The sequence below is a fragment of the Sarcophilus harrisii genome, chromosome 4 (genome assembly GCF_902635505.1).
Source record: "Sarcophilus harrisii chromosome 4, mSarHar1.11, whole genome shotgun sequence".
NCBI lineage: Eukaryota > Metazoa > Chordata > Mammalia > Dasyuromorphia > Dasyuridae > Sarcophilus > Sarcophilus harrisii.
The window spans coordinates 374,105,722-374,129,764 of NC_045429.1; the positions used below are offsets into that span (position 1 = coordinate 374,105,722).

Sequence of the window (24,043 nt, forward strand, 5' to 3'; positions counted from 1 at the left end):
TCTTTTCTTGCTGATGATATGATGATATACTTGGAAAAGCCCAAGGATTCAACTAAACAGTCAAAGTAATAATTTTAGCAAAGTAGCAGAATATAAAATGAATCCACATAAATCATCAGCCTTCCTATATATAAATAGGAATTAATATTTCTCCAATTATTTATAAATAATTGGAGAAATATTAATTATTGATGAATAGGCATGGCTAATTTAATAAAGATGACGATCTTACCTAAAACTATATATATATACATATATATATTCAAATCATATGAATTAAATTACCAAAAATATTTTTCTGAATTAGAAAAAATAATAACAAAATTTATTTGGAAGAAAAAAGTCAAGAATATAAAAGGAATCAATGAAAAATATAAAGAAAGGATATTTCAGTTAATATAAGGAAAAACATTTGCAAGGAATTTTAGCTTATACCAGGAGGACAAGCCAAGTTATGGTTATTAATAATTTTTAAATAATCAAAAGCTGTATGTTTATGTGCTTTATGCTTTTCAATCTTAGTTTGCATCTGGCATAGCCTGAAATAATTAGACAATCATAAAGTGTTTACTTTGTCTGTAAAGCATATCTAAAAGAAAAAAATGGGGTTATTCCTGGTTAATTGACAATGACAAAATTAATAATTTAATTTTTTCCCTTTTTTAAACAGAATGTCCCTCCAGACTTATCAATATGTACCTTTGTGTTGGAACAATCCTTATCTGTCCGAGCTCTCCAGGAGATGCTGGCCAACACGATGGAGAAAGCAGAAGGGGCAAGTACTCAAGTCCATGTAAAATTTTAACATAAAATGAACTTAGCCACCATATAATCAACTAATCTATTTCTTTTACAGGTATAACCACATTCTAAAATTTTCTTTTAATATATTAAGTCAATGCTTTTGGTCATTTCTTCAAATTTATTTTAAATATTCTTTAGCTAAATGATTTCTGTGCTATAAAAACTTCAATACTATGTTGATTCATTGGGAAATTCTTTGTCACTGAAATATATTATGATGATTGATACCAGCATTTTTATTGTGATTTAATGTTATATTTATTTTCAGTGTTAAAAAAACCCCAACACTGTTAGCAACCGTACATATGTGTTGCTAACTGCTCTGTGTGATCACATTTCATTATCATTTATTTTTTTCTGAGTCATTTTTAGTTTTGTAATAAAATTTCATAGTACAATCATATATATATTATTTGGAATGCAGAGATAGTGAAGGTAATATAAAAGCCTAAGATCTGTTGTAGTTTTGCAAACAGATATTCCTTTAATTATTCTTCTTAAAACTGGGTTGCTTAGTGACAGTGATCATATCTTCCCTTAACTTTTTCTACATTTTTCCCTAATTAAATAAGTGATAGAGGAGACTGTGAAATTTAGAATCAGGAAGATCTGAGTTCAAATACTGCCTTATACACTGACTTTGAGAATCTGTCAAGTCATCATTCTCAGCCTGAGTTTTTTCATCTGTAAATGTGATAATAAGATTTGTCCAATAGGGTTATTATAAAAGTCAATTGAGATATTATATGTGACGCTGTTTGCTGTTAACAAGGTAAAAGTTTCATCTTGTGTTATATAATTATTGTTATTGTCACGAAATTACCTATTTGAGACTTCATTAAAACTTACAGTTAAACAGATCTTTTGATAATGTTTTGAAATTAATGTTGTAGCACATGGCTTAAACGAAAAAGTATAGTTATTCTAGTTATGAAATTGAAAATTATATATACTATAGAAACAAACATTTTTATTGACAAATTCAAATAGACGTGTTCTTTCATTCACGAGGTTATCCCCCCAATCTTTGCTTGTTGCTATGCTTGTGTGATTACTGTCCATTTCTTCCCATACATTTGCTGCATGGGTTTAGCCAACATGTGAACACCCTTCTTTCTTTTTTCTTGATAAAAATAAATACATCTTTGTTCTAGCCATATTTTGGACCCAGTGTGGTACATTACAGCCAATGTAAATGGAATGAATTACACACACACATGCGCGCGCGAGCGTGCGCACACAAGCACATAAACATGTTTCCATACTCACACAGGATAATAGAAAAACTCCATAAGTAAAAAAACTGAAATGGCTGTACATTTCAGACGAGAAAAGTAATCTCTATGTATGACAATATAACTTCCATCTGAACAGTTTCATATGGCTTATATAGATTGTAAAATTACTTAAAAATCAATGTGATGCTATCTATATCCAAAGAAAGATTGTATCTGAACACAGATCTCTTTAAGCTTATTTTTCTTGATTTTTTTTTGGTGGGGGGGGGAAGAGAGATCTATTTTACTTTTGCAACATGACTTTTATGAAAATGTTTTGCATCACTTCTCATGTGCTATTTCATTGGGGGAGCGGGTGGAGAGTGAGGAAAAGAGAAAATCTGGAACTTAAAGTTTTAAAAACAAATGTTAAAAATTGTTTTACATGTAATGGGAAAGATAAAACATTAAATAAAATGAATTTGAATTCTCATTATGCATACAAGAAAAGGGAGGGTAGTAAAAAGGTATTTATATTTTGAATTAAAGCCTTTTTATTGAATTTCAAATCAACAAAGTAAAATCCCTGTCCTCCTTCTAATCAGCTATGAAACAACTGTTTCATTGCATTTTTTCCTTTGGATTTTAATATTTTGGCTAGAAAAAAAGATTATAGTCAATATAATAGGGTTTCTATTTTTTATCTGAAATTTTAATTTAAAATAAAACTAGAAATAGTAGAGGATTTCTCAAAGAAATCTGTTTGTTTTTCACCTCCAAAACTATAGTTCATCATTAAATAACATCGATTCATGGCAACTTGAACATGAATCAGATCTTCAAACTATTTGAAAATCTTCTGAGAGTTTAAAGCATTTTGGGCGGGGGCCGGAAGGCACACTATATATAAAGGATGCAAACACATTACTTATTACACATCTATATCTTTGTAAGACCCAGCTACAAAGCTGACTTAAAAGGCAATAGATTGCATTTTTATAGTACAACGTTTTTCTAAGTCTAAATTTATGTTTATGAAATGATTTGAAGCATTATACAGTACATGTTGTTGCTGACTTGTAATTAGTTTTTTCCTTCTAAAATACTTGGATTTAATACATTTGTAATTTGATTTAAATCTGGGTTGTAGGGGGCAGAACAGGAATGGAAAAGTAGCAGGAAAAAGTATAGTTGAGTTTCCCCTCCATAACTCCCCAATAAAGATCTATAAAACTCATCCACCTGAATTCTGATTGTGCAGTCTGAGGGAAAACAAACAAACCCATCACGAGTCATTTTTTTCCAGCCTAACTACAAATAGTGAGGACTATATATACTGGGGAGGGAGTCTGGCCAAGACTGTGTTCACAGCAATGCAATTCCCAGGTACTGAATGAGAAACAAAGCCTTGAACTAGGGAAGGAACAGATCCCATGGATTGCTGAAATACTGTGAAGTGTGAGAATGGGTATCATATGATATCTCTGTTGTTTACTAGACATTTGGATGACATATCAGGGTGGGCTGAAGTGGGCAAATGTGCCTAGAATTTTAAAGCTTTACCTATATGCTGAGTGAGGAATAGATTCATATAGAAACAGTAGCTGTGTGACTGATCCCAGGAGCAAAGTTGGGAATCAGGTCCAGTCACATTGGTTGCATTGAAAGCTTCCATATCCTTGGCCTGACCTAGCCATGAGATTTGGAATAACACAATGCTTAATACTTTAAGAAAGCAAAAGAAACATTCAAAAGAGCAAAAGTTCAACCTAAACATTCATCCCAGAAGAAACATAGGCCAAAATTAAAATCCATAGTCAAGAGGTATACTGGGAAAATGAGAAACAAATAAACAAGAATTCTACCATGAAAACCTATTATAGAGACTGAAGCTTAAAATACAAGCCTAGAGAAGATAATTACTCAAAACATTTATGAGCAAAACTTCAAAATTTGTGGTTTGGGCAAAATCCAAGAATTCTTAGAAGAGTTAAAGTTGAGCTTAAAAGAGTTAAAATGATTTTAAAAACCAAATGAAAACACCAGGAGGAAAAAATAGGAAAAGAAGTGTGAGTTATAGAAGTGTGAAAAGAGAATTAAAAACTAGAACCAGGAGTTACAAAATTTACTCAATAAAATAATTCCCTTAAAATTAGAATGTACCAAATAAAAGCTCTAGGAGACTCCAAGAATGTGAAATATTTCCTTGAAAAAAATAACTCACCTGGAAAACAGATTGAGAAGAGATAATGGTCATGGGACTGCCTGAAAACCATTAATACAAAAAGGCTGTATATCATTATTGAAAAAATCATAAGACTTTCTAGATCTCATGGAATCAGAGGACAAAGGAGAAATAGAGTACAAAATTGCTTCCTGAAAGAAATCTCAAAATGAAAATTCGGAGGAATATTATAACCAAAATCTAGTTCTTAGGACAAAGAAGTATTAAAAGAATCTGGAAAGAATTTCAAATACTGAACTGTCACAATTAAAACCATAGGGATTTATCAGCTTCTATTATAAAAATGTGAAGAACTCAAAATATTATATTCCCAAAGGGAGAAAAAATGTGTTAAAGCCAAGAATAATTTACCCAGCACAACACTAATCTTTCAAGGGAAAGGAGGATTATTAATGATATAGTGTAAAGGACAGGAACTTTGGAGAAATATACTTAAGGCTCAGTATAATTAATTTAAATCCTACAATGTGGTGTTAACTCAGTGGAATTAATAAGACAATGATTATCCGATTTAGCATATGCTTAGTACTTAGTATAGTTCTACAAGTTGACACCTGTTCTACAGGATTGACACTTATGATGAGGTACTTATAATAGAGTATCTAAGAGCCAACAAGGACTGGGAAAGATAAATTCCATCATCATCAGCCTTTTGGTGGCTCTTATATACTTTATTATAAAGTACATCATCATGGGTGTCAATCTTGTAAAACAGGTATCAACTTGTAGAACCATATTAAGTACTAGAGAATCATTATCTTAATTCCACTGATTCAACACCTTGTTGTAGGATTAACTCAATCATACAGAGTTCCTGCCCTTTACAATATAGGTCTTCAAAATATTTTCAATGGAAAGAGTTATATAGTAGCTTTGATAGACAAATACAGGAGTTGAGAGAAGCGTAAGTAAATAAACATGAACAAAAAGACTATCAGTTGGAGTTCTGGGAATAGAACTAAGATGGTCAAGTGAAGCCACGAAACTACTCAGCCTCTCTTAGTTTCCCTCAAAAACTACATGAAACCAAGCCTCTGAACAGAGTCTGATAAAATGAAACCACTCTCCAGTTCAAGATAGATTGGAAAAACTTCAAGAAAGGTTAGTCTCACTGGGGTAAAAAGGGTGTTCAGACCAGCTCAGACAGACTCTGGGAAAGCTGGTGAGAGGGTCTTAATCACAGCTGATCAGCAATTGAGACCTCAGTCCTAGCTCAATGAAGGAGCAGATCAGTGAGGCACCTCCAGTTTCAATTTGGAAAGCAAACTCTAGGAAACCATACTGTTTCTTGAAAAGAGAAAACAAAGCTACTTCCTGCAAATGGCCCCTAGGCTAAAAGCTAAGACTCAGAGCTGCACAGGTAATTGGGATCAGTATCCCCTTTAACCTAGGAATAGAACTTGACCATAAAAGTAAAAAAAAAAAAAAGGGGGGGGGGAAACAAGAAGAGAATAATCAAGAAACAGAAAAGAACTTTGACCACAGAAAGCTACTGTGATGACAGGGAAGACGAGGACAAAATATCCACAAAGGAAATCTCAAAGAGTAATGAATTGGCTGCAAGCCAAAAGAGGCTTCTTGGAAGATTTCTTTGAGTTCATAAAAAAACTTTATGAAGGCAAATAAGAGAAATTGGAGAAAAAATGAGAAAAAAATGAGAGGTATGCAAGCCAGAATCATCAGTTTGGAAAAGGAAGGCAATTCCTTAAAAAACACAATTGGCCAAATTCAAAAAAAAAAAAAAAATCCACCGAAGAAAACAAAATCTTCAAAAGTAATATTAACCAATTTGAAAAAAGAGATACAAAAACTAACTGAAGAAAATTACACATGAAAAATGAAAACAAGGCAAATGGAAACTAATGAATCTATGAAACATGGATCAAACTAAAAAGAAGGAAAAATGGAAGAATATATGAAATACTTTATAAAAAAAACAGCCAACCTGGAACATAGATACAAAAGAGACAATTTAAAAATTATTGGTCTACCTGAACATCCTGGATAACATTCTTCAAGAGATCATCAAGGAAAACTGCCCCAATATTCTAGTAACAGAAGGGAAGTATTCATTGAAACAATCCACATAACACCTGTGGAAAGAGAGCCTATAAAGAAAACCCCAAGGAACATTGTTGCAAAACTCTAAAACTTTAATCTCAAGGCAAAAATACAGCGAGCTGCCAGACAAAAACAATTCAAATATCAAGAAGAAAAAAAATCAGGATTACACAGGATCTGGCAGTTTCTACAATAAAGGATTGGAAAGCCTGGAATACAATATTCCAGAAGACAAAAGACCTAGGATTTCAACAAAGAATTAACTACCCAGCCATACTGAGCATTATCTTTCAGAAGAGGAGATGGATCTTCAGTGAAGTAGGAGACTTTGAATCATTTGGGAAAAAAAATGGAACTAAACAAAAAAATTTAATCTATAAATATAGGACTCAAGAAAAGCTTAGAAAGGTAAATAGGAAAAATATACATACATATACGTACATACATACATATATATGCATATATATATGTATATATATAATTTAAAAGTTAAACTGTTTATATCCCTAGATGGGAAAACAATGCCTATGATTATTGAGAACTGTATCAGTTTGTGGGACAGAGGGGGGCATCACATGGCAACAGAAGATGTTGTTGTAAATGAACTCTGATGTGATGATATCAGAAAAAAAAGACATTAAGGGGTGGGGAAAAGTCTGTAATGGAAGAAGAGGAAAGCAGAGTTATAATGGAACAAATTAGATCATAGGAAGAGGCAGAAAAGGCCTTTTACAATGGAAGGAAACAAGGGAAAGGTATGAGCATTCTCTGAAGCTTGATTTCATCAGTTTTGGCTCTAAAAGGGAATAACTTAATGATCCAGTTGGGGATTCAGAGTTTATCCAACTCTATTAAAAAATAGGAGGAGAAAGAGAAAAGAAAAGGGAGTGACTGGATAAAAGACAAGGTAAAAGCACTAGGAGAAATGAAGGGGGAGGACAATCAAAGACAGGCCAGGTAGTTTGTGGGGTGGGATAAAAAACAAAGCATTATTAAAGAGGGACTGAGTGAAAAGAGAGAATCAAAGTATACACAGTGAAGAAAATAGGATGAAAGAAAATACAGAGCTGGTAATCATAACTGAATGTAAATGGGATGAACTCTCCCATAAAACAGAAGCAAATAGAAGAGTAGATTAAAAAACAGAATCCTAATGTATGCTGTTTACAAGAAATACATTTGACACAGAGAAGATACATATAGAGTAAAAGTAAAAAACTGGAACAGAATTTATTAGGCTTCAGCTGAAGTAAAAACATAAGAGTAGGAATTCTGATCTGAAATAAAGTAAAAGTAAAAATAGATCTGATTAAAAGAGATAAAGAAGGAAAGTACATCTTGATAAAGGGGACCATTAATAATATTGTTCTGTAAGAAATGACCAACAGGATGATTTCAGAAAGGCCTGGATACATGGTATCTTTAGGGCACTAAAAACTTCATAATCAAATGCAGAAAGGCAGAAATAGTGCTTCCTTTCAGACCATAATGAAATAACAATTATATTTAATAAAAAGCCAGGGAAAGTTAGACTGAAAATCAATTGGAAATTAAATAATCTAATTCAAAAAAATTAGTGGGTCAAACAACAAATCACAGAAACAATTCATAATTTCATTCAAGTGAATGACAACATATGAAAACCTACGAGACACAGCCATAACAGTTCTTGGGGGAAATTTTATATCGCTAAATAACTACATGAATAAAATAGAGAAAGAAGAGATCAATGAATTATGCATGTAACTAAAAAAACCTAGAAAAAGAACAAACTAAATACCAAATTAGAAATTCTGTAACTCAAAGGAGAAATTAATAAAATTGAAACCAAGAAAATTACTGAACTAATTAATGAGACCAAGAGGTGGTTTATGACAAAACCAACAAAATAGATAAAACTTTGGTTAATTTGATTAGAAAAAGGAAATAAAAAAAGCCAAATCACCAGCATCAAAGATGAAAAGGGTGAACTTACCATCAATGAAAAAGAAATTAAAGCAGTAATTAGGACATATATTGCTCAACTGTATGACAGCAATTCAGACAATCTAACCAAAATGGTTGAATATTAGCAAAAATATAATTTGCCTAGATAAACAGAAGAGAAAATAAACTACTTAAAATAGTCCTATTTTAGAAAAAGAAATTGGACAATCCATTAATGAACTCCCTAAGAAAAAATCTCCAGGGCCAGATGGATTCACAAATGAATTCTACCAAACATTCACAGAACAATGAATTCCAATATTATCTAAACTATTTGAAAAATAAATAAAGAAGTTCTGTCAAATTCTTTCAATGACACAAATATAGTTCTTATCTCTAAACTAGGAAGAGCCAAAACAGAGAAAGAAAATTATAGACCAATCTCTCTAATGAATATTAATGCAAAAAATTTAGCAAAATTTTAGCAAATATCACAGCAACTTATCAGCAGGATAATAAACTATGACCAAGTTGGCTTTATGCCAAAAATGTAGGGCTAGTTCAATATCAGGAAAACTATAACTATAATTGACCATATCAATAACAAAACAATAAATATCATATAATAATCTCAATAGATGCAGAAAAAGCTTCTGACAAAATGTAGCACCTATTCCTCTTAGAAGCACTAGAGAGCATAGAGATAAAGGAAGCTTTCCTTAAAATAATAAGCAGTATCTATTTAAAATCAACAGCAAGTATTTGTAATGGAGAAAAGCTAGACACATTCCCAGTAAGAGCAGGGGTGAAACAGGGATGTCCATTATCACCAATATTATTTAATATTATACGAAATATGTTGAATTTAGCAATAAGAAAAAAAAAAGAAATTAAAGGAATTGGAGTAGGCAACAAAGAAATAAAACTAGCACTCTTTGCAGATGATATGATAATGTGCTTAGAGAATCCTAGAAAATCATTCAAAAATCTACTGGAAACAATTAACAACTTTAACAAAGTTGCAGGATATAAAATAAATGCACACAAATGAACAGCATTCATCTATTTTTGACAAGTTAGAAAGAAAAATTTCATTTAAAGTAATTGTAGACGAAATAAAATAATTGGATGTCTACCTACCAAGATAAACCCAAGAATTATATGAACAGAATTACAAAATGCTTTTCACACAATTAAAGTCAGATCTAAATAGTTCAAAAATATCAATTGTTCATAGGTAGGCTGAGCCAATATAATAAAAAATTAAAATTCTGAAGTGAGTTTGGTAAAAGAAACTTTTAAATTATACATAACTTAACAGTTATTTATTTAAAGAAGTATCACCAACATTGTTTTCCCACAGTATTTCCAGTTCTTATTCTTATTGTTTGAAATTCAGATTGGAAAATTATCTTTGCAATTCGTGTCTCATACACATTCCCCTTATTATATCATAAAAATTAACTAATGGAAGTAACATATTATTATAAGAAATTAAGAACAAAATGTATTATTTAAAAATACAAATTATAGAATACTCTTTTATTAATATTTATAATTTTTTGATAGTGTGAGTGAGCTATTTTAACTTTTGAGTTTTCTCAAATTGATCATGTCAAGTAGAATTAATATTAAAACTATTAATTCAAAATAACTTAAAACATTTTCAGAGGGTACCCCTTATACTCATTATGCTGATATTTTAATAGAAAGCAACAATACCTATCAAAATGCATTGTCTTTTTATCATGCTTATTTGTTACATTTCTTAATCTCTTTTAAGTGACTAAAAATAGATAGCATTTTTACCCTATAGAAAAATTTGAATAGTTAATGATTATAATGTTACTCAAAAGTATAGAACAAAACTTTTGTTATAGGATATAATAAAATAATACATTATATATAATTAATTGTTTTAACTATGTAAAATTATAATAGCTAATTATTATGAAAATTAGAGATTATAACATTTTATATAGCTCTTATTCTTCCAATGTGCAGTATTATCTGTCTTCAAGAAGGCAGGTTGGTGACGCAGTGGATAGACTCCTTGGCTTGGAATCAGGAGCATCCTCCTTCAAATTTCACCTCACAAATTTAGCTATGTGATTTTGGGCAAATCACTTAACTTCTGTCTGTTTCATTTTGCTTAACTATAAAATGGAGATTATAATATTAACTTCCAAGTTGTTTTGAGGTAAAATGGGATGATATTTGTAAAGTGCCTCAATCATAGAATATGCTACATAAATGTTAGCAATGATGATAATAATGGTAATTTATCAAGAAATAGATAGTGAATTACTTGAAGAATCAGTGTTTTGAGTGTAACACTAACTTTAAAGTCCATGGCAAAATTAAGCTGAAGATCATTTTAGATAAATATGATTACAGAATATGAAATCCATGAGGACATATTTGATTTTATCTTCACATTTTTATGAATGATAAAATGAACAGAACTTATTTACTCAAAGGCATATATATTAAAAGTATTTTCCAATACTCTACTGTAGCCTATTTCTTTATTTTGACTGTCTTGAAAAACTGAATCTAGAAATTCATGTTTTTCTCTTTGTTGAGTAAGTTGTTAGGGCAGAAAATTTTTTCAGGATCAGTGAACATTTTGATTTAATTCCTTTTCATTTCCAGGATTTGTGAACACAGTTCTTTGTTTGTGGCAAAAACAACAACAACAACAAAAAACAAAAAACAACAAAAAAAAACCTACTAGCTCATTGTTATTATAATAGCCTCAAAGGGAATTCAATATATACATTTATATCAGCTTAAATACCTTAACGTTGTAGTTAGTTCCTTTGGAACTCTCTGAGTAGTGTTGCACCAGAATGCTGTGTTATGCCAGACCAAGATTTTAGCTTCAGCCCCAGAGAGTATAAAAGCGGATGTAGAGTCTTATTCTTTTGTAAGCTTATAGATCAGTTTGTGTAAGACGATGACAGCTGCTGGAGAAGGGACTGTTGAATGGATACATTAGGAATTAGTTTCAAGAGACTATGAAGAATGGAGAAAATGTTTATAATTTTCCATCTTGTTTGTTACAAGACTTGGGAGTGATTGTCACTTAACCCAATTGTCTCAGCAAAAAAAAAAAAAAAAAAAAAGAAAAGAAATTGTGGCAAAGGAGCAGTCCTAAAGCAGATATTCAAAATCATTTCACATAATTAAAACCAATGCAGTTTAATAGAAATTCAACCTCAGTGTAGATGTCTTATCAAATATGGGACAGAGTGAAAAGCAGAGAATTAGAAGAGAGAAGTGTTACAAATATCTAATAGGAAGAGGGAGTGATGTATAAAAGCTGTAGAGAGATCAAGAAGCATGTTGATTAAAGAAAAAACACCTTCAGATTTGGAATTAAATAATTGATAACTTTGGAGAGCGTTCTTTCACTTGAATGATGAAATGAGAAGCCAATCTGCAGAGAGTTCAAAAGAGAATTAGAAGTATAGGCACCTATTGTATATGATCTTTGTATGGATTTTAGACGTGAAAAGGAGATCATTGGATCAAGGGATAGTTTTTTTTAAGGATGAGGGAGATGTGGCAATATTTGTAGGTATCATAGAAACAGCCAGGAGATAGGAAGAAATTGAAAATTAGTGTAAAAATGAGTCTATAAAGGAGACATTCTGCTGGAGAAAATGGAATGAAATGGGATTACTTGTTTTATCTAGAATCCAGGTAAGAAGCTAGATATCCATAATTACAGTAAAAATGAGTGAATTAAGACTTTTTCTCCACTCAGTATGTATTTCTTTCTTTTTAAAAATGTTTTTAGCTTTCAAATTCTCCTTGAAAAATCTTGTTCTTAATAGAATCTTACAAGGAAAACTTAGGAAGCTTGATTTAGAACTTTTCACTAGATCTTTAAGTACATTTCTGGTGAGGTCAACATAATAACATTCTAATTGAATGTGACTAAATTTTCATCACACGAATAAAAGAAGATATAAACCAAGTCTCTTATGCTTATTTGTAATAGTTTTCATATTTCTGTGTGATATTATATCATCAATCAGCTAGCTGACATACTAAAATGAGTAGGGTTTTTACCTCTTGATAAAAAAATCTGGACTGGAAATTTATCTCTTAAGTGAATTTCTTTTTTTTCAAAAACTTTGCTATAAAAATCTTTTTTTATTAAATCTTTTTAATTTTCAAAAGTTAAGCATGGAAAATTTTTCAGCATTAACTCTTGCAAAACCTTGTGTTCCAATTTCTCCCCATTTCCTCTCCCTCCCTTATCTAGCAAGTAATCCAATATATGTAAAACATGGTAAAAATATGCATTAAATTCAATATGTGCATACATATGTATACAACTATCTTGCTGTACAGATTGTAAAGGAAAAAAATGAGAAAGAAAATGAAATGCAAGTAAACAATAACAAAAAGAGTGAAAATGCTGTGTTGTAATCCACACTCAGTTCCCATAGTCCTCTCTGGATATAGATGGCTCTTTTCATCACAAGAGCATTGGAACTAATCTGAAGCATTTCATTATTGAAAAGAGCCACATCCATCAGAATTGATCATCATATAATCTTGTTATTGCTGTGTACAATGATCTACTAGTTCTGCTCATTTCACTTAACATCAGTTCATATAAGTATCTCCAGGCCTCTCTGAAATCATCCTGCTAATCATTTCTTATAGAACAATAATATTCCATATAATTCATATAGCATAACTTATTCAGCCGGTCTTCAATTGATGGGTATCCATTCAGTTTCTAGTTTCTTACCACTACAAAAAGGACTGCCACAAACATTTTTGCATGTGTGGATCCCTTTCCCTCCTTTAAGATCTCTTTGTGATATAAGCCTAAAGATCTAGATCAAAGTGTTGTATCAAAGGATATACACAGTTTAATAACTCTTTGGACATAGTTCCAACTTGCTCTCCAGAATGGCGGGATGTATTCACAATTCCACCAACAATGTATTAGTGTCCCAGTTTTTCCACATCCCCTCCAACATTCTTCATTGAATTTTCCTGTCATATTAGCCAATCTAAGAGGTGTGTAATGGTACTTCAGAGTTGCCTTAATTTGTACTTTTCTGATCAATATTGATTCAGCAGTTTTTTCATATGACTATAGAAGGTTTTAATTTTTTCATCTGAAAATTGTTCATATCCTTTGATCATTTGCTATGCAAATCTAATTCAGTATAATAGCAGGTTGAAATAATTGCATTTTCATGATATACTTATACCTATCAAATAATTAATATTGTAGAATTATTTTAGATCTGATTTTATGCTTTGGATTTTGGCACTCTTGATGCCAACATATTCTAATTTTTTGTCATGATTCTTGTACATATTACATTTGGGAAAATAGCTAACCTTTGATAATTTCATGATTAAAAAAAAATCAGTGAAAAGTATTTTGCCTGCATCTGTAGTTTCATTAGTGGAAGAAATGACTAGTTTGGAATTTCCTTCTACAAATGCAGATAAAGAGTGCATCTGTAATTTATATTCTAAGAGGATTGACCACAGTATTGAGAAGGCAAATTACTGTTTCATGCAGCAAATGAAACAGTTGATTCCTGGCTTCAAGATTAGCAATTGATTCAGTACTCTAGACTACCTTTCAACAAAAAACAAGCATGGAGCATTAGCATATACTCAAACTCTTCAATAATGTGGTTGTTCTTTGAATTCTATTGGTGGTGAAATTATTTCAAATTTACTTGTTAAGATCTGGTATTTTGTCTTTATGTGAAAAGCTTTTTTTTAATCATGATATATTCCATTTGCATATGACACAGAGATAGAAGATTGGGATTAGGAGAATGCATATTTTATCTATTATAGATTTATATTTAGTGATTGTTACATTGGTAGTCTTTTATTCACTTTTATTTTGATTTTCTTTCCACAGCAAATTGATATAGAAAAATGGGTATGTGACTCAGTGTATTTTTAAAAATTTGTGTGAAATGAACTATTAATGCATGCTTATTATTAAACCTTACCTTCTTTTGCTTACCAACATTCTTGTGTTATCAGTAGAAAGCAATTACAAATATTGACTAATTTTATTCCAAGGATCTTAAAATAGAAATATCCTTTTTCTAGATACTATTTGGCATGATTTGATTTATTTTCTAAATAAAATGTACTAGATTATCAATTGATGGCATTTATTAAGCCCTCAAACTTTGGTAGGTACTATAATTGGTTGAGAATAAAAAGAATATAAAGTGAAAAAATGAAATATTATAATGAAATAGTTAATGTGCTCTAGGAACTTAGATTCTTTCTATCAGTCAATAAACATTCATTAAGTACTTCATGAGTTTCAGGCACTATGCAGAAAGCTGGCGATACAAAGAGTCAAAAGGTAGTCCTTATCCTTACTGAACTCATAGTCTAATGGGGGGACCACAAAAAAAAAGTATGTAAAAACAAACTATTTGCAAGATAAATTGAAAATAATTAAGAGAGTGAAGACCTTAGAATTAAGAGGGCTTAGGAAAGGTTTATTATAGAAGATGAGATTTTAATTGGAACTAAAAAGAAGCCAGGGAAACCAGTAGTACAGATGAAGAGAGAGCATTTCAGGCATGGGAGACAGTCAGAGAAAATATCCAGAGCTTAAATATAGAATATCTTGTTTGTGGAATAACAAAGCAGCCAGTATCACTGGATTGGAGAATACATGGTTGGTAGCAAAGTGTAAGAAGACTAGAAAAGTAAGAAGTAGCTAAGTTATGAAGGGCTTTGAATACTAAACAAAGGATTTTATATTTGATTCTGGTAATGATTAGGAGCCACAGGAGTTTATTGAGTAGGAGTGACATTGTTAGACCTACACTTACGGTGTAGACAAAACTCTTCTAGTTTTGACATATAATGATTCTATGAAGGCTTTGCCAGATTTTTAACAAAAAAGGATATAGAGGACCTGATATTTAAAACCTATCTTTGCTGCTTTCTCACTCTGAAACTGTAAACTTGCAATAAAGCTTGATAATAATTATAATGGGTGTAGCAAAGATTATAATATAAACTTTTTGTGTAGGGAGCCAATGCCTTAGTGATTTAAATTAAAAGAGATTTTTTTTAAATTAAAAAAAATCATCAGGCTGAGATCTTACTGTTTATTAGCTTCAAATATATATATGTATTTTTTTCTCTGTTGTCCTTGAGATTCATAAGTATCGAATATACTCTAAAAATCTAGTCTCCTTGCTTCCTAGTATTTCCTTGTTCTTTCTATATACTTTTACATGTGCTCTTTCTTTTTATATTACTGCCCAGAAGATGATTATAAGATAACTTTAAAGTTTTTAAGCATATAAGTTTTTAATATAGTGTTGCTATATTTTTAAAAATAAGCTAATTATCTTTCTAGTAACCCCTTACACTACCATACCCCTGCAACTATCCCCCCCAAAATCCTAACGAATTAAAACTCCCAAGTATTATGACAATGAGAGTATTAATAAAGATGAAAAAATATTTCTTTGTAAAACTTTTTTTTAGTCTGTCTTCTTTGGTTTACTCTTTAATGAATAGGTTTTCAGGACCCCTAAAATTGAGTTTTTTCCTTCTTTTGGAGTTAACTTTAAACTTGAACATAATAGTGCCATTAAAATTATACTATTTTTATTTTCCTCGGTCTGGGTTGAATAAATTCACTTCTTTAAGGTTATTGAACTGGGTACCAGATAAAAGGAAGATTAGGGCCACATACTCAAAATCTGAAAGCAGATTAGCTTATTATGAATGAAAATAATTAAATGATTTTAATGTGCCAATCTCTTTGCTATAGATTTAAAGATTAGCCTTTCTTTTTGGAAATCCATCTAATTAGTGTTCCCATCCCTGTTTGTGTGTGTGTGTGTGTGTGCGCGCGCGCGCATGCATGTGTGAGCCTGATGAGTTGAATCATAGTTTTAATAGGAGAAAGGACTTTATTGGTCACTTTCATTTCATATGGTTGGTGTCAAACTTTCATTTCATATAGTTGGTGTCAAAAATGATTAAACTGCCATGCTCAGGATCACTCTGATACTTTCAAGTGTTTGGATTCATATCTAGCTTTTCAGATTCTAATTCTAGGATTCTTTTTTTTTTAATTGTGTCATAAAGTCACTGTTTTCAGTACTTCTGTGCAATAGGAGTAGCCTTTTATCTATCATCTCAAAAGAATTTTAACCCCTCTTTGAGATAATTAGTTAGCTTTACTTACATTTTTGTTTCCTTTTGTGATCCTATGTTTCAGAAAATTTCTCTTAGGCAGAAATGTTAGAATACATGCTTACTATCTTCACTGTGGACACTTTTCTTTTTTTTTAAATTATAGCTTTTTATTGACAAAACATATGCATGAGTAATTTTTCAACATTGATGCTTGCAAAAACTTCTGTTCCAACTTTTCCCCTCCTTCCCTCCACCCCTTTTTCTAGATGGCAGTTAGTCCCATACATGTTATATATGTTAAAATATTTGTCAAATACAATATATGTGTATATATATATATATATATATATATATATATATATATATATATATATACAGTTATCTTGCTGCACAAGAAAAATCAGATTTAGAAAGAAGGTAAAAATAACCTGGGAAGAAAACCAAAAATGCAAGCAAACAACAACAGAGTGTAAATGCTATGTTGTGGTCCACACTCATTTCCCAGTGTTCTTTCACTGAATATAGCTGGTTCTGTTGATTACTGATCAATTGGAACTGATTCAGATCTTCTCATTGTTGAGGCTAGCTACTTCCATCAGAATTGATCCTCATAGTGTATTGTTGAAGTGTACAATGATCTCCTGGTTCTGCTCATTTCACTTAGCATCAGTTCATTTTCAGGTTCAAAGATCACTGCAGACAGCCACTGCAGCCATGAAATTAAGACTCTTGCCCTTCAAAGGAAAGTTATGGCAAATCTGGACAGCATAGTAAAAAGCAGAGACATCACTTTACTGACAAAGTTCTGTGTAGTTAAGACTATGACTCTTTCAGCAGCAACATGTGACAGTAAGAGTTGTATCTCTAAGCCTCTCTGCATTCATCCTGCTGGTCATTTCTTACAGAACAGTAATATTCCATAACATTCATATACCACAATTTAACCAATCATTCTCCAGTTGATGGGCATCCATTCAATTTCCGCTTTCTAGCCACTACGAAAAGGGCTGCCATAAACATTTTTGCACAGACAGGTCCCTTTCCCTTCTTTATGATCTCTTTGGGATATAAGCCCAGTAGTAGCACTGCTAGATCAAAGGGTATGCACAGCTTTATAACTTTTTAAGTATAGTTCCAAATTGCTCTCCAAAATGGTTGGATCTGTTCACAACTGTGGACACTTTTCTTTGAAAGTCAGTATTATATATGTTATCATTTAGGAAACTAAATGAAACACCTGAGCAAAATGCTTCAAAGTTGTCATCCTTAGATGAGGACATATGACATGTGCTTGACATAAATATGAAACATTTCTGACATAAATCAAGGGCATTTTCTTTATTATTTTCTCCATATATGGGATTTCCTTTTTAATATTTCTTGGCCAATGTTTTTCATCATCAGTTAATGGTTAAAATTTTTATGCTGATTCCCTTCCTTCTTAATATGTTTTTGAGGTAGAATTTTCACTTTCTCTGATGCATCTTCCCATTTTCCTTGCTAAGCCTTACCATTCTTGCCCTCAAACCCAGCAAACAAAGAAGGAAACAAGCAGGCAACCCAAAGATTTTACTGGAAGCACTGTGAGATAATTCAATTCCATCAGTCATTCTACCCTCATTTTACCCTACTAAGTCATTTAACCGTTCTGGGATGAATTGGTTTCTAAGAACCTTTTCATCTTTAGAATATGCATTTTATAGTAAGCCTTTCCTTTCCTTTTCTTCACATATATGTTTTATTTGGTTTTTTTTAATAGCCTTTTATTTACAGGTTATATGCGTGGGTAACTTTACAGCGTTAACAATTGCCAAACCTCTTGTTCCAATTTTTCACCTCTTACCCCCCATCCCCTCCCCTAGATGGCAGGATGACCAGTAGATGTTAAATACATTAAAATATAAATTAGATACACAGTAAGTATACATGACCAAAACATTATTTTGCTGTATAAAAAGAATCAGACTCTGAAATATTGTACAATTAGCTTGTGAAGGAAATCAAAAATGCAGGTGGGCATAAATATAGGGATTGGGAATTCAATGTAATGGTTTTTAGTCATCTCCCAGAGTTCTTTCTCTGGGCATAGCTGGTTCTGTTCATTACTTCTCCTTTGGAAATGATTTGGTTGATCTCGTTGCTGAGGATGGCTAGGTCCATCAGAACTGGTCATCATATAGTATTGTTGTTGAAGTATATAATGATCTCCTGGTCCTGCTCATTTCACTCAGCATCAGTTCGTGTAAGTCTCTCCAGGCCTTTCTGAAATCATCCTGTTGGTCATTTCTTACAGAACAGTAATATTCCATAATATTCATATACTACAATTTATTCAGCCATTCTCCAACTGATGGACATCCATTCAGTTTCCAGTTTCTAGCCACTACAAAAGGGCTGCCACAAACATTCGTGCACATACAGGTCCCTTTCCCTTCTTTATAGTCTCTTTGGGATATAAGCCCAGTAGTAACACTGCTGGATCAAAGGGTATGCACAGTTTGATAACTTTTTGAGCATAATTCCAAACTATTCTCCAAAATGGTTGGATTCGTTCACAACTCCACCAACAATGCATCAATGTCCCAGTTTTCCCACATCCCCTTCAACAATCATCATTAAATAACTAACATTATACAAATATTAGACAAACAAAACCAAGACTTAACTATTTTGTCTCTTAAAATACTAATTCTTTTATTGCTATTTTAATATAGAAGGTACTTTTATGTTCTACTATGCTTGTTCTTAGTCAAGGTTGCAGTTTTTTCTTGTGGAAATCTGTTAACATATATAAATTCCATTTTATTTAAAAGTATTTACTGCTGTTTTTCTATCCCTTTCTATTTTTTCCCACTTGGTTAGCCATTTGGACATTAGAAATTCTAAAGGGAAAAAATAAATAGAATTATCCTGTTTGCATCCCTACAAAAAAGAGTTCATCTGCTATTTTTAAAAATTGGATAACTTAAAAAAAAACTTACAAAATCTTAGCTCATTTGAAACAAATTGCATCAATTTGACCATTTTATCACTGTTGTTATGTCTGACTCTTTGTAACCCTATAGACCATGCCAGTCCTTGTATTGGCCACTGTCTCTCAAAGTCTGTTCAAGCTCCTGTTCATCGTTTCCATGACACTATCTATCCATCCCATCCTTTGCTTTTGGCCTTCAATCTTTCCTAACATTAGTGTCTTTCCCAATGAGTCCTATATTCTTACTAAATGACCACAGTATTTCAGCTTCAACTTCATTATTTGCTTTCCAGTGAGTAGCCTGAATTAATTCCTTAAATCTTAACTGAATTGACCTTCTTGCTATCCAAGGGACTCTAAAAAAAATCTTCTCCATCACCCCAATTAGAAAACATCAATTCTACAGTGCTCAACTTTCTTTATAGTCCAACTCTTACTGCCACATGTTGCTGCTGAAAGAGTCATAGCCTTAACTACACAGAACTTTGTCAGTAAAGTGATGTCTCTGCTTTTTACTATGCTATCCAGATTTGCCATAACTTTCCTTTGAAGAGCAAGAGTCTTTTAATTTCATGGCCGCAGTGGCTGTCTGCAGTGATCTTTGAACTTGAAAATATAAAATCTAGCACTTCTTCCATTTCCTCTATTTGCCAGTAGGCGATGGGATCCCTTGCCAAGATCTTAGTTTTTTTTATGTTAAACTTCAAGCCAGCTTTTACATTCTTCTCTTTCATCCTCATCAAGAGACTTCTTGACTCCTCTTCACTTTCTGCCATCAGATTATATCATCTGAATTTGTTGCTATTTCTCCCAGCAACCTTAATTCCAGTTTTTAATTAATTCAGCCTGCATTTGCAGGATGCACTATGCATTTAAGCTAAATAAATATTGTGATAATATTTAGCCTCCTTTTCCAATCTTGTCCCACATACAGGTTCCTCGGGAGACAAGTAATATAATTTGGTAGTACTATCTTTTTGAAGGACTTGTCACATTTTGATGTAATCAATTAAGGAAAAGTAAATGTTTCTCTGGACTTCCTTGCTTTCTCCAGTGAATGTTGGCAGTCTGGTCTCTAGTTCTTTGGCCCCTTCAAAACCATGTTGCTTTTGTGGTAATTCTCGCTTTGCATATTGTTGAAGCCTAGTGCTCAGAATCTTCAGCATAACCTTGCTGGGGTGTGAAATGAATGGAATTGTTCAGTAATTTGAACATTCCTTGGCATTGCCTTTCTTTAGGATTGGGATGTAAACTGATCTTTTCCAATTACAATTGTGTTTTCCAAATTTGCTGGCATGTTGAATATAGAACTTTAACATCATCATCTTTTAGGTTAGTTATAAATAACTTATCTGAAATTCCATCACCTTCACTAACCTTATTGTTAGCAATGCTCCACTTGACTTTATGGATGGCTCTAAATTAGTAGCCACAACATCATAGTCGTAGTAATATTAAGATCTTTCTTCTATAGTTCTTTTGGGGATTCTTTCCATTTCCTCTTATTTTCTCCTGTTTCTGTTAATTGCCTATGATTTTTGTTTTTTATCATGCCCATTTTTGCATGAAACTTTCCCTTGATATCTCATATTTTCTTGAAGAGATCTCTTCTTTTCCATTTTATTGTTTTCTTCTATTTTTTGCATTGCTCAGTTAAGATAACCTTATCTCTTGTGTTTTTCTGGAATTCTGCATGAAGTTGGATATGTCTTTTCCTTTCTCCTTTACCTTTTACTTTTCTTCTTTCCTCACTATTTGAAAAGCTTCATTGAATAGGTATTTTGTTTTCTTGCTCTTTTTCTTTGGAATGTGTTTTGTTGTTGCCTTTTCTACAATATTATGATCCTTGGTTCATAATTTATTAGGTATTCTAATTTATTAATCATCTTCACTTCATATACATGAGCAATGTTATTTAACTTATACTTTTGTGGTCTGATGGTTTTTCCTTTCTTTCTTCAAAGCAAGTCTGAATTTTGTGATCTGATCCACAGTCAATTACAGGTCTTGTTTTAATTTGTTTTAACATAGAGCCTCTCCACGTTTGGCTATGAAGTATGTAACCATTTTGGTTTCTATATTGACCATGTGGTTTAGATCTATGTCTAGAACTGCCTTTTGGCTTGTTGAAAAAATGCATGTTGATTTGACCACTGAGCTATCTTGACAAAATTTCATTAGTCTCTCCCAGGCTTTATTTTATACTCCAAGGTTAAACTTGCCTTGTTATTCTACTGATGATAATTCTTTTTTAGATTTTCAAATGTTGAATTGTAATTATTGAAGAGTTTTTAATAAAAGCCACATTATTAATGTTGTAATTCGATTATAAATATATCTTAACATCCCATATGTCTAAAATTGTGCAATGAAATTGTTCTCAGCAAATTTCCTGATGGTATCTTTACTTTGTCCCAAGATAGAAACTCACATATAATTATCTTTCAGGGTGATAGAGTTCTTTTATTTAAAAGATAATTTTCTTATGATAAATCCTTTTTCCTTAGTTTCACTTATTACTAATTTAAGTATGCACACATTTCTTGGAATAATATTTTGTTCCAAGTTTATAAATAAAATGCAGTTTCTAATCCTCCTGACTCTTAGTACAAAGTCAGGAAAATTCACTGAAGAAATATGCTAAGATTACAGAAGAAATATTCTAGGAACACATGCATATTGTGAAGTCAAAAAGTATATATTAAGTTCTTAATATGTGCCAGGCATTAGCTTAAGGATTGAGAATCTGAATAGAAACAAAGAAAAGATAGTTCCTCCCTTCAAGAGCTTATTATTTGGTGTTTTTAAATAATTGAATAAAATTTAAAAAACTGTATCAATACAATTAGCACTAAATGTGTCATTTGAAAAGGAAGTTTTCAGTCTTTCAAACTTAGTGTTTTAATGCTTTTTTTGTTTTTTCTTTTACATTTATTTTGCATGAAATAATAAACCCTTTAGTGGAGTAATTTAGATTAAAATGTGTCACATATACTAATTCTTATGCACAGAACTTGCTACTCACTTGCTCTACTCTTTGGATCATGTTGTTTTTTGGTATGAAAAATTGAAATGAAGTGATGAAACACTTACTAATAGTGTCCATAGTGTCCATAAGTTCTACATCTAATTACACTTTGTTTTCTCTCTGCCTAAATACACTGAATATTAATTAATAATTAATACATTCAAACATAGTAGTTTTAACATATTTTTAAAAGAAGGGTATTAATTCAAAGATGTCTATAAATGCATTTTTGGTTGCAGTTTTTGTTCTCTCACTTGTAGTTAGTATAAGCTTTATTATGACAATGTTGCAAATGTGTTTTTATGTTTTATAATTTGGAGAGCTCCATTTGGCTTCTAGAAAAAGAAAATTTAATTTTGGAAATCTTTGAAAAACTGAATGTTTAATGCTTTCTTTTTTCTTTTTATGCTCCTACAGAAATTCATGATGAAGGTAAGATATTGAAATTTTTTTATAAATGTCCCCTTCCTTTCTATTTTTCATTTTCTTATTTTATAAAAACAAAAACATATTTACAGGAATCAATCCCATAACTAATTCTCCTTTCCCACAGTTATAAATAAATTAAATTTTTTATTAAATTGAACTTACAAGAAACTTAAGAGTCAGCAAAAGTGCTTTGCAATTTTTTCATAGGAACCTAGCCTTATGTGCCCTTCTCTTAAGTTCTGGGTCCAATTCTTTGTCCATCTGTATTATTTTTCCTAACTATACATATGATTAGACAAACTCTATAGGATATTCAGTACAATAGACAGCATTCTTTTAAAAAAATTTAGTATTTTATTTTTCCATAGTAACATGTAAAAACAATTTTTAATATTAATTTTTAAAACTTTTGAGTTCCAAATTCTCTCCCTTTCTCCTCACCCCACTTCATTGAGAAGATGGACAATTTAATATAGGTGATACATATTTACTCATGAAAAATTAGTTGCAAAACTAATAAATTGTGTTATGAAAGGAAACAGAGACAAAAAGTCAAGAAAATAAATAAAGTATACTTAAGTCTGTATTTAGACACCATCAGGTCTCTTTGTGCATGGATAATATTTTTTATCCTAAGTCTTTCAGAGTTGCCTTGAATGATTGTATTACTGAGAATAGGAAAATCATTTATAACTATCATCTTATAATACTGCTGTTATTTTATACATAGTGCATTTCACTTTGTATCAGCTCATGGAAATCTTTTCAGGTTTTTCTGAGAGTATCCTGATGGTCCTTTCTTATAGCACAATAGTGTTCCATCACAATCACATACTACAATATATTCATCCATTACCCACTTGAGGACCATTACTTCACTCCAATTCTTTAACATTAGAAAAGATCTGCTATAAATATTTTTGTACATATGGGTCCTTTTCCTTAAAAAAAAATCTTTTTGGATATAGACCTAATAGTGATGTTTCTAGGTCAAAGAATATTCATGGTTTTATATATCTTTGGACATAGTTCCAGATTACTCTACAGAATGGTTTAATCAATTCTCAACTCCACTAACAATTGATTAATTTCTCATTTTTTTCACATTCCTTCCAACGTTTGTCATTTTTCTTTTCTGCCCACTATAATAGGTAAAAGGTAGTACTGCAGAATTG

At 31.6% G+C, this 24,043-nt stretch overlaps 1 protein-coding gene across 17 annotated transcripts in view; it reads left to right on the top strand.

Annotated features, from left to right (window-relative positions):
* The window catches only part of RYR2 (ryanodine receptor 2), a 712,857-nt gene that overhangs the window by 233,549 nt on the left and 455,265 nt on the right, over positions 1-24,043 (top strand). For 14 of the 17 annotated variants that reach the window (XM_031968518.1, XM_031968517.1, XM_031968521.1 and 11 more), the window contains 3 exons: positions 671-775; positions 14,171-14,191; positions 22,857-22,871. In XM_031968518.1, coding sequence (XP_031824378.1) covers positions 671-775; positions 14,171-14,191; positions 22,857-22,871 — 141 coding nt within the window. The remainder of the gene's footprint in view (positions 1-670; positions 776-14,170; positions 14,192-22,856; positions 22,872-24,043) is intronic. The other 3 variants (XM_031968515.1, XM_031968525.1, XM_031968527.1) reach the window with 1 other exon arrangement.